The sequence below is a fragment of the Globicephala melas genome, chromosome 9 (assembly GCF_963455315.2).
Source record: "Globicephala melas chromosome 9, mGloMel1.2, whole genome shotgun sequence".
NCBI lineage: Eukaryota > Metazoa > Chordata > Mammalia > Artiodactyla > Delphinidae > Globicephala > Globicephala melas.
In genome coordinates, this window is record NC_083322.1 from 80,493,131 (window position 1) to 80,505,759 (window position 12,629).

General features: G+C 35.0%; 1 protein-coding gene across 2 annotated transcripts in view; it reads left to right on the plus strand.

The window, feature by feature from the left end:
• The window catches only part of CACNA2D1 (calcium voltage-gated channel auxiliary subunit alpha2delta 1), a 515,558-nt gene that overhangs the window by 305,393 nt on the left and 197,536 nt on the right, over positions 1–12,629 (plus strand). For both annotated transcript variants that reach the window (XM_060304737.1, XM_060304738.1), the window contains exon 6: positions 6,017–6,058. In XM_060304737.1, the coding sequence (XP_060160720.1) occupies positions 6,017–6,058 (42 nt within the window). The remainder of the gene's footprint in view (positions 1–6,016; positions 6,059–12,629) is intronic.

The following is a 12,629-nucleotide window of genomic DNA, read 5'->3' on the forward strand; positions in this document are numbered from 1 at the left end:
AATTACCATTTTACTAGACTTTCTTATAAATTACCTCATTTAATTTATCAGAATAAAAATAGCAATAGCAGCTATAATACCATGTCTTCTCCACTGTGCTGTATGGAATCTTTGAAGAAAGGACTTTAAATGATTAAATAGACTCATAGCATAGTAACTGATCTAAGAAAATAAAATTGTATGCATTTTATTTTAATTCCTATGTAAGTGCTAGATAAAGCTAATAGATAAATTCTGTGGATATTTCTTTTTCAGTATATAAAATAACAGGCCCTGTGCTCAACACTTTACGTCAATTATCTTCTTTATTATCTCTCTTCTTTATTATCTCTTATCACATAATATGAATGCATGTAGGTTTATCACATGCCTTCAGTTCAGTAATCTGGTAACATTGATCTCTAGATGGACCTGTGCCCATCTTTATTTTCCCTTTTTATCTTCATAAATAATATTTCATGCATTCCAAACCCCAAACATAGAATGGCATAAAAAATATCTTTTTTCAAGAAACACTGTCTTTACTGCTTCAGCTACTTTTAGCTATCTTTGGAAAGTTCACTTACATTCTCACCCCCTCTCCGACACACAAATGGATGTATACACACACACCCTTCCCCAAAACCTTGCTAAGTTGTTTTATTCACACAGTGCTATAATCAGTACTGCTGGTTAACCCATGTCATGTAGCATGGTTGACTTGAGCACAGTCAATAGTGGTGCTGTGTCTGGGTACCAGGACAAATTGTTACAAAGATATAATAATCAAAAAATTTGAATTTTAAATGATTTGAGCTAAACAGTGTGGATCTTGGTTGGCAGGAATCATTAGCACAACTCATTTATAACAAAGAGTATCCTTAATGTTCATCCTATTGACAGCATATTTGGAACTAAAGAAGGATAAAATGACAGTAAGAATGAGTTTTTCTTTTAAGGTGATTTAACAGGCAATAGAGTTGCCCAAAATTTGTCAACGCTGTGGATCGTATGCCGAGTCAAGTGTATAACAAAGAAAAGAGAATTAGTAAATTGGACAGGAAGCTAATGTCTATTTGAGTTTTGAATGTGTCATATATTTCAGATGTTACCTATAAAATCCTAATTTTCAGTTCCATTATTTAAATCTTATCCTTGGCAACATCTTACTCCCAGGTTGAAGCTTTGTACTTATGCTTCAGATTTTTAACATAAACTATTCATCAGAGGCCACGTTTTACAGGAAAGTGGCATGCAAGGGACTGTCACTCACAATATACATTTTTAAGATGGAATGGTCTATTTTGTCCATATTTAATTTTTGACTCCCAGTAGACACTGGGAAACTAAAGTCATTCATCTCTCAACTTGCTCGGGGATGTTTTAAATTTCAGTAAACAGCAGCATTGTATTAGCGTGAACCATTTGGGTAAATTTGTTTCAAGGAGATAATAAATAAACTACTTGGTTAAAAGTCAGAAATGAAACAGTTTGTACTTGTCATCTAGTGGTGCTTAAATTATGAAAAATTGCTCTCTAAAGGTTTGACTAATCTATGAATCTCGTTTGAGGCTGTTGCTAGCTTTAGCCTATCATACTGCACACAATGCACTGAAATCCACTGCAAACCTCTGGGTTTGGAGGTAAAATATCTTCTAAGATGATGTTGTTTAATAGTTTGCATGAAAATGTTTACCTAGAAGGATAGTAGGGAAAGAAGATTACTCAATTCCGATCTGTGCCTGCGATAATTAGTTTATATGCTATGGTTTTAAAGTCTTAAATGATAATGATATAACTATGTACACTCTGGAAAAGGGACAGAGGGACCTTTGAGTGATAAGGTAGGTAAATGATTCAGAAAGAAACACACACACACATTTTCAAACACACATCCTTGAATTGATCAATAGAGGAGGAACGTCTCAAATATCTGAAATTCTTAACTCTTGCCTATTTTGAAACCTGGGAAGGTTTTGGCTTATGTGGTCCTACCATCCAAGTAATAAGAGATCTTCTTCAGTTACAGCAGATTTGGGGCAACTGGCCCAGCTGCCTGCTCATCTTGTCATGTGTGAATCAGGAGGGCAAGAACTTGCCTCTTAGGTCAGTATGTCCATAGTCTTCATCTCCGTTTCTCCAACACTTAGCACAGAGTGAGGGCGCCAGAGTACTGTTGAGTGAAGGGGGCGTGGCTCCCTCTGTTGGTGGTGAGACCCCCCAGCCCCTCCCTGTACAAAGTCTAGGTGAGATGGGGGCAGGGACAGGATAAAGGGAGAAGGAATTCAGCTGATACTCTTCCTCCTCTCCTCTAACTTCCCCCACTCGGATCATTTAACTGTTTTTCTACAATATCCTCTCCTAATTTTCTTTTAACACAGTTAATTTTAGCCAAAAGTCATCCCTGTAAAAACATCAGGACGTAGAAGTAGGGCTGATTCAGTGTGAGTTGTCTTTCATTCCTGAGAACTGTCCTTTAACCCAATTCTCTTAAGATTGTTTCTGGATATATTTTGGTGATTCAGTGATTTACATGATTTGATTTCAGACTGATATAGTTTAATTGTAGCTGCACACATCTGAATATATATATGTATATATTTTATAATAGAGCTAATTTGTATTTCCATAAAGCAGAAGAAATGGCTCTAAATGAATGTGATAGGAAAGAGAATTATGACCACCAAATTATGATTTTTCTCAAGCCTACTTTCAAAATTATTTCTGAACCAAATAATTCTGAAACTATATAAACAAAAGCCACTACGAACTGAGACAAAAAATGTTTTTATATAATTATACAAATTAAAGGCCCTGTGAATGTTTGCCATTTATTTTAGCGTCATGCTGCCATGTAGGTGGACTAGGTTGACAGATTAAATGCAGAATTACAGTTTCCCCAAATCCTGATGCCCTGTAGAGATTTATCTTTACGAAAATTGATCAGTCAAGCCTTTCTGCTAGATAGAGTAAGGGAATAATGAAATGTGCATGCTATCAATGCAGTCTGAGGATTGAGAAAGGAAAGTGTATTTATAAAAAATGAGGTTAAAAAAAAGCTTCTGAGGGCTTCCCTGGTGGCGCAGTGGTTGAGACTCCGCCTGCCGATGCAGGGGACACGGGTTCGTGACCCGGTCTGGGAAGATCCCACATGACGCGGAGCGGCTGGGCCCGTGAGCCGTGGCCGCTGGGCCTGCGCGTCCAGAGCCTGTGCTCCGCAACGGGAGAGGCCACAACAGGGAGAGGCCTGCGTACCGCAAAAAAAAAAAAAAAAAAAAAAAAAGCTTCTGAGTCAAAAGCAATGTCATTTATTGGAGGGAAGAAATTTTGTTTTAAGACAGTGGATGTAATCAGCTGTACATTCCGCTAAGGCCTGTGTTCTCTTATTGAAACATGACCACCTGTCTAAGCACACATGTTTGATTAAGTGCTTCCTAGGTATGTTGTTTTTCTATAAAAAAGACACACTTTGTTTTCCTTTGCATTTATATTTTGACCATGTAAGAAATGGATGTTGTATAAGCAAAGAGCTTCTTAAAAGTAGAAATATAAAATACCTAGTCACAAGGAGTACCAGTGTTTGGCCTGCAGTATTATTTTATGACTAATGTATTTTGTTTCCATTTTGCTTAAAAAAGCCAGGTTTTGGAATTATACGTCTTCCAAAGTCCAGAAAATTTTGTGCAAATGCATAAAAGTTAAATAAACTTAGCAATACACATTTTCAGTGACAGTTTTAGAAGCAATGTGGACCTTCTAAAAGAAGAGGCAAGTAGTGTGGCTTTATGTAAAATATAATACAGTAACAAAGAAAAAAACATTCGGAAATTCTCAAATAAACTTAGGGTTTCTCCATTTTCATTTTACCTTCAATCACAGTTTATCTTAGTAGAGTCAAAATACTTAGTTTGAGTGAAAACTAGCATTTATGATACTTTACCCTCTTCTGACACTGTATGTGATACTCTTCATCTTAGGTTTCATAAGTAAATTCTCTTTGTTAATGTGACCATGTGTCGCACATAAGAAGAAAATTTGACTAATCAGTTTAGTCCATTAGCTCTGGCACCATGGGCCAATTGTAATCCTAGACAAATAAATTGTTTTATATAGTCATCTGAACATGTTATTTTACCTAAAAATAAGGGTAGATGTGTTTAATTTATTTTGTGTCTTTTTTGGCACAGAAATATATACAAATAGTATTGAATGAATGTTGAAAATGATGCTGCTGAACCGCTTGAAATTTAATGCAGTTTCACCTTGTTTTCCAGACGTTTCAGTTCTGTAAATGTAAGCAATCAGTTGGCAGACATAATATCTAAAATGAAGTAAACTCATTCAGTGTTTTAACTTTTGATGGAATCCACATTCTAAATTGAAAATTGTCTCCTGAGTATAAATTACAGGGTTCCTTGAGGGATCAATAAACTGGTAATCGGATTTGGATCTCAGGGGAATTCAGAAGATTCTCTTTCTTCCTGTATGTGATGAGTTCTGACATTGTATTTTAACTTTGTTACAGAACTGTCTTCCAGGAAGTAGAACTTTTATGTATGTGAAAATTCTCTAGCTACTTAGTTCTTTTTAAAAAAACAATTAAATGGTAATTTTAAAAGTTTTAATGATTCTAAATGAAATAAATTGAAACTCATGGATTTCATTCAGTATTACAAATCATATGTTCTTATATTTATCTATGTAGTTTTTGGTTTGGTTATTTGGTCTTCAGAGATACCTATATTTTACAGATCTTCATTATCATGGTACGTTTCTCAAATAAAAAAACGGGGGCAGAATCTGTGGCAAAAATTTGGAAACGAAACAAGATCTCTTTTCCTCTTGGAGATTTATAATGTGCATTCATACAATAAGGCTGTATGAATTCCTGCTGAAAAGACACAATTTTAACTTTATTGTTTATTGTAAAATCATGACCACAGAATATTTTGCCTATATAAGGTCTACTATAGCTTCAAGAACTAGTGATTTTCTTTGGAACATACTTTGAGAAGCACTAATTTAGTCTATTTTTCCCAAGCGATTTTTAAACATTTTTGTGAATTGTGTTTTCTTTTAACAAAATTTTATATTGTCCATGTCTGTAAATGTTTAAGAGACACAGAAAAATACACTTTTACATGGTACCCAAGTTACTACTAAAGATGTACAGAAGATGGGTAATACGTATCTTCAAACAGTTCAGGAGAAGAAAGAAAAAAGGTATCACTATATGCAGATTATTTTTATTTTGCACAGAACTAGCCTTGTAGACAGAATAGGAATTTAAAATTCATTGATAATTGTTTTATCCATTTTTTCCTTTCCATTTTTCCTCTGTAACACAATTTATGTCCATACTTTATATTTATGGCATATTCAGCGATGTTGATGGCTAGCAGAAATGTCCACACACTTTCATTCTTGAAAAGCCAACACTCACTCGATACTTTGGTAGAATATGAGAACATTAGTATGTTGGATTATCTAATATTCTTTGCTATCTAAATTCACAGATACTCTTAATCCCTTATCTGAATCTCCTGAAGGAATTCCTGCCAGTATAGTGCAGATATACCTTTCTTCAAGAATAATTTCAACATTCAATGTATATTTTTCAAAAGTCATGGTTTCAGCAAACTCTTAAGCAGCTACTTACAGTATTCACTTTTCTTGAATTATCCTATTTATCATTTCATTATTTAGGTGTGTGTGTTTGTATGTATGTGTATATATATAACTTATTTGCATTAGGAATTAAAACATTTTTTTCTTCACAAATTGTTCTCAGACCTATGCTGAGAAGTTTTCCCGCAGTACAAGATGTGCTTTTCTAATATCACTGCTATAGTGTTTGACTATATTCTTAGAAAATATTGGCTAATCTTTTCGATCTTTGTGGAATATATTGTAAAAGGAATACTATGAGAGATTTATTATTTAAAATATGAATAAAATGTATTCAGTGTTTGATCCAGTATATTATTATGTTTTTAATCAAATCACTAAAGCATTCTTTTTTTTTCTTTTTTTATAGAGCAATGAAGTTGTCTACTACAATGCAAAGGATGATCTCGATGTGAGTATTAAAAGTTTTACATTAAATTCCAGGGTAAACGTAGGTATACTAGGGTGATTGGCTTTACAAACAAGCTGACCTAGCAGGTTTAGTTGGATTCATGTACCAGTCCAGCCTTAAAACTGTAGTTGCCTAAGGGCATTAAAACATATTTAAATTCAAACTGTTTTTCTCTCATCTAAGACATGCTACAGTTGACTCGGTGATCCATAAATTTCATTTTAGTTCTGCATATTCTTGACATCCTGCTAACTTTGTCAAGTTTGCTGGAGTTGGACTATTTCACATAAAATTTTTGAGAATTTATAAAGAAATGTAAGACAATACATTTTATACTTCACTAAAACTTTTTGTTGGGGAAGTTCATAGTCCTTTAGATATGTTAATACTATTGCTCTTGTAAACCCTTAGATAGTGAATAAAAATGAATCATGTTTTATGATTAGTATATTGGTTTGGCTATTACAGAGAGTCTTAAAGTAAAAGTGCTAAGACAAGACAAAAGATTATTCCTCTCTCATGTCACATTCTGTGTGCAAGGCCTAATATAACAACTCTCCATCGTCCAGGCCCTACAGTCCTTCTCTCATGTTTTTTGCTCTCCTCAGTGTAACTTTTCCATATTTTGGTCCAAAAATGGATGCTCCAATATCCACAATGATTTTTGCATTCTATGCATCAGGAAGGAGGCAGATGGCACTGAAGGACACACCCTTTGCCTTTAAGGGCATGTTCTGGAAATTGCACACAGCGTTTCTATCTGCACCCGTTGTCCACAACTTAGTGACTAGTCTTGCCTAGATGCAAGAAGATACGGAACATAATTTTCTTTCCCCTTCGATAAGCATGTACCCAAATAAAATATAGGACTCCATTACTGAAGAGAGAATAGGGAGAATACTAGTTGGGAGTTAATTAGCAGTTCGTGCACTTAATTTTGCTCTTCTTGGAATATTAAAGTTAATGCCCAGACTCTCCCCGCTCATCTGAGTGACTTCTATCAATTAAATATAGTCAAATTCTTCAACTTGGAACTGAGGAAAAAATTCTCTTTTACAGGAAAATGATTATAAAATTATGTGCTATGTTGAGTATTATTTAGTCCTTCTTAAAGCATGTGTTTTGATCATTACAATCAAATTGTATTCTGCAATGGAAATATTCACTATCTTAGAATGAAAGAAAGTTAAGAAATGTAAATAAATGTTGAACTTTGATATTCACCTTAGGATTTTTAGTGGTTATAGCTTTTTTTGAAGATTGTTGCTTATCAGATGAAGTTGGACTTAATGGATGATGAGATTTATTCATCCTTACCAAAAGTTTTGCTGTATATAATCAGATTTAATTGGTTGCTATACTCCAACTTTATACACGTAGTGCTTGATGTTTTATTTATCAAATATTTGTATAATCATAATACCATCTTGTTTTGATTTGAATTGGCTTACCGTCACTGTTTGTTGTACTTTTCTATATTCCAATTTAGTTGTAAATTTTTATTGCTCAAATTCCACAAAGCCATATTCATTATGAAAAATTGGTGAACAGAGATTATATAATGTGAGTTTATAATCTCATACATTAATATCTAATATCTAATGAACACAGGAACTAATTGGAATACTAAATATTGAAACAATATTATCAATTAATAAATTTATCCTCATATGTTTGAATGGGGATATAAATATCTGAGATATAAATAAATTTTCTATTTTCTAGAATAGTTCTATATTTAGCCTATGAGTGAACTTTGAAAACAAGTGGCTGAAATCTTCCCAGCAAGTGTCAAGCTATAGAAATAGGAAGGCCAGATTTAACTACAGATGTGTTTTGGTGTGCTGACACAGAAACAAAGTGAGTTTGATTGCCTTTGGATGTGATGCATTCTCCAGCTTGCTGCAGTTCCACTGCTCCTGTTGCCTTACTCTGCCTACATCACACATCCACACATGTAAAGAAAAGAAAAGAAAAATGCCTTAAGATAGTATAGCGTAGAATCTTCATCACACCAACATTTAAGGAAGGTGAGGGCAGGGGTAAGGTGTGTAGGATATGAGTAGATGGAAATGAAGCAAAAGTAGCTTTCATAATAGAAGTAAATCATACGAAAAGTCCATAACTTTAGTTTATGTTGGATTCAGGATTAAATTTAGAATCTCCTGGTTCCTATTATTCTCCCATGTTAAATATGCTGGTCCATCACCAAGTTAAGATTTGCATATAAAGAATGACATAGTCAAGTGTAATCAATTGATTTTGTTCATTATAATGGTGATACATGGCCTCACTTAAAGGTAAAACAAGCATTTAAAGTGCTTTTTAATCTCATCAGTTGCCTCTCAATGAAGCTCAACAGCTATCTCTTCGGAGTGTAACTTTCTATGAGCTACATCTGAATTAGCTAGTTTGTGGGGAGATGTCAGGTTGTAAGGCTTTCAAGGACTTTGATACCAGACAGTCCCTCAGGGGCATTTTATAATATCTGTGCTGCTCAGATCGATGCTGTTTATATTCACCTTCTGGGTATAAAAATAAATACCTAGTGACAGGCAGATTTAGCTAAAGCAGTGACTGAAATAAGGGGTAAAGTCAGTGTCCCTTAGGATTGTGTAATGTGATTTAAAAATTATGACTCTAGTCATTTACACAAATTTTTGCTTTGGAATTAAAAAATGCACGTATAACTTGGCGAAATTATTTGGTGAGCCACAATTCATATGGAAGGTATAAGGTACATAGCCATGCTGGAAATTTAAGACAATGATTCCTGTCCCTGTGCTGGTTAATGTTAACTATTCTCTCCTCTAATTACCTGATTTTGATATCCTACAATTTTTCCAATCAGATGCTAAGTACTCTTTAAAAACTAATTCAAATACTACCTCCTCTTGAAGCCTGCCTTGCTTTTCCTAAGTAGCAAATGGTATTTCCTTCCTCTGGGTGCTCAGAATAACTTGTTACATGTTTCTGGTTTCAGTGGTGTAATATCTTATACTATGGTATTTTTATACAGGGATAATCTTCTCTATTAAAATTTTAGTGTCTTGAGGTAAGGGTCTTACTCATTTTCTCTGTTTAATGATTTAGGGTAATTGCTGAGATAATGCTTGTTAAATTGGGTAGGTGTTTGTGTTTCAGTCCCCCTATTGCTTACATAGCATTTGTGAAGATTGTTCGCTTCTTTTTTTCATGTCAAAAGTTTTTTTTTTTTTTACATCTTTATTGGAGTATAATTGCTTTACAATGGTGTGTTAGTTTCTGCTTTATAACAAAGTGAATCAGTTATACATATACATATGTTCCCATATCTCTTCCCTCTTGCGTCTCCCTCCCTCCCACTCTCCCTATCCCACCCCTCCAGGTGGTCACAAAGCACAGAACTGATCTCCCTGTTCTATGTAGCTGCTTCCCACTAGCTATCTACCTTACGTTTGGTAGTGTATATATATATCCATGCCTCACTCTCGCGCTTTGTCGCAGCTTACCCTTCCCCCTCCCCATATCCTCAAGTCCATTCTCTAGTAGGTCTGTGTCTTTATTCCTGTCTTACCCCTAGGTTCTTCATGACATTTTTTTTCTTAAATTCCATATATATGTGTTAGCATATGGTATTTGTCTTTCTCTTTCTGACTTACTTCACTCTGTATGACAGACTCTAGGTCTATCCACCTCATTACAAATAGCTCAATTTCGTTTCTTTTTATGGCTGAGTAATATTCCATTGTATATTCGGCACTACTTTAAAAGCGAAAAATCTCAAACTACAATGAGATTGCTTGCTTTTTAAAGTAGTGCCATATTTGCAAAGTAAACAGGAAACCGTTTGCAAATATGGTGGAAACGAAAATGTTTGTTTTGTTTCAAGGTTGAGTGGAAACAATATTAAGAGAGGAATGGCAAGACTGACTTTGACTGTGGACTGTATTTGAATTAATTTTTTAATATAGACATTCGTTTCTTTTTGTTCATACAACGGGGCAGGCTGCAGAAGATGGGAGTGGAGTGGACATTTTTCCTTCTTCTCTCATCTGTCCCTTCCTCTCATTAGCCCCTGGTTCAGTCATGAGAACTAAGTAAAGTCAGACAGACAATGTGCTTTCCCCTGTGTCTAAAACTGATTCAAGTTGGGAATAAGTAGCAGAGTTAGAATATTTGTTTGCCATACTACAAGCAATATAAGGATCAAGATTTTGGGTTCCAAGTCTGGAGAGATCTGATAATCTAAGTTTTTATGAATCTCTGTGAAATATGAAATCAAGCTTATTTTATTAGTCCATCAAACTAAAGTTTTGTCTAATTATACATGTAATTAGAATAAGTAAGTTGTCAAATTTCATTTCCAGAGAGACCGCAGCATTAACGTGGGTACAGTGTTTTAATGTAAGTTTTTTTTTTTTTGCGATACGCCGGTGTCTCACTGTTGTGGCCTCTCCCGTTGCGGAGCACAGGCTCAGCGGCCGTGGCTTACAGGCCCAGCCGCTCCGCGGCACGTGGGATCTTCCCAGACCGGGGCACAAACCCGCGTCCCCAGCATCGGCAGGCGGACTCTCAACCACTGTGCTACCAGGGAAGCCCTAGTTTTTAACTTTTTATCAGGAAAAATATTTTAAATGTAAAGAAGAGAGAACAGTAAACAGAGTCTCCATAGTTGCTGAATGTATTGTTTGCTAAATATTTTAAGATAAATTAGAGATGTGACATTTCACTCCTAAATACTTCCATAGGAAACTTTTATCCCTAATTAATAACAAAACATACATGTATAAGTGCTGTGTACATTGTTATACGGAGGAAGAAGCAGAGCTTGATGATTAAGACATTATACTCTGGAGGCCCACTGCCTGCATCTGAGGCCCATCTCTGCCATTTTCTAGCTTTGTGATATCGGCAGAGTCACCTAAAGTCTCTGCGCTTCACTCTTTTGGTCTGAAAAATAAAGGTAATGTGATACCTACCTTATACTGTTACTGTGAAAATTAAATTAGTTAACACATATAAAGAATTCAGAACATTCCCTGACTTACAGTAGGCAATCCAGAAATGTTAGTGAGTATAATTTTTAAAATAATAATTATTAATATTACTACAATACATGTAATATTGATTTGAAGTGATTTGAGTTCCAAATGGAACACGTTTATATGCGTGGATGTGTTAACAATAATTGAAGGGTACTAGTTTGACCTCTTTCATTTTATTGTTATGAATATCCTTACATTTGTGTGAAAAACTTAAGAAAATACGTGACAAAATAAAAATCAGAATTTTCAGAAAACGTTTACAAATAAATGTGACCTCAGTGCAAAAATTTGCCTTGAAATCCTTGTAGGTTTTATATATCTGGGTTTGCAAAGATAATTAAATGTCAAGATAAAATGGAAAAAAACCGCTAATAATGCAACAGTTATTTATGAAATTCCACATTCAGGTTCTCTTTAGTTTTGAAATTTATTTAGGTTCTTGTTTAGGTTTTTAGAGACATCTGTCCCAATAAATCCTTAACTTCCCTAAAGATGTAGTGAAGCAGATTCCCCAGGAGATTTCAGTTGTGCCAGCAAGCAGCACTATTTTCCTAATTCCCAAAGCAAGCAAAGACGAAGCAGATCATTACAAACTCTTATTAACCTAATTCTAAGTCCTATGTTTCAGACTGAAATCCAAATGAAATAAATTCAGCCCAGAATTCCCATGTCAATAACTTGAGTTGATTTATTTGCTACGTTTTATTATATTGATCATGCTAAAAATTTGACCTTTCTGGGACATTCGGCTAGTCTGCTGAATTCCCTTTCATATTTATGTTGCTATTTATTTTCTTACCAGTCTTGTCTACATTAAAACTTATTCCAACATAATGTCCTATCTAAATGTCTTCTTAAAAGCCTAATCATTCATGATTTGATTTTATTCTGTAGAAATAAATCAGTCTGTTTCTAGAATGAACCAATAGGGATATGTATCAGACAGCGACGACTCTGTTCTAATTATTAAAGAAAGGAAGTCTAGGTTTCTTTGGCAGCTTTTTTTGTTTTGGCGATACGCGGGCCTCTCACTGCCGTGGCCTCTCCCGTTGCGGAGCACAGGCTCCGGACGCACAGGCTCAGGGGCCGTGGCTCACGGGCCCAGCCACTCCATGGCATGTGGGATCTTCCCAGACTGGGACACGAACCCGTGTCCCTTGCATCAGCAGGCAGACCCTCAACCACTGCGCCACCAGGGAAGTCCTCTTTGGCAGCTTTTTAAAAAAACTGTCTAATAGTATACAGCGTTTATTTCAGGCTCTGCTCATGACTGTTGTTGAATCCTCAAATAGGAGATGGCATAGAGATAGAATATTAATTGCTTCTGTATAGTAAATGGTACAATCAGAGTTACCTTTTTGTGTGTGTGCATTTAAAATAAGTGGTGTAAATATTTTCAATGCTATATGTTTGGATTGGATTATAATAGTAATTAACATATGTATACTTGTTCTATACTAGAAAGTAAATGCTTTGCAGGTAATGTTATCGTTTAAAGTTCACACTCATCCTTTGTGGCAATACTATTATTTTCATGATATCCA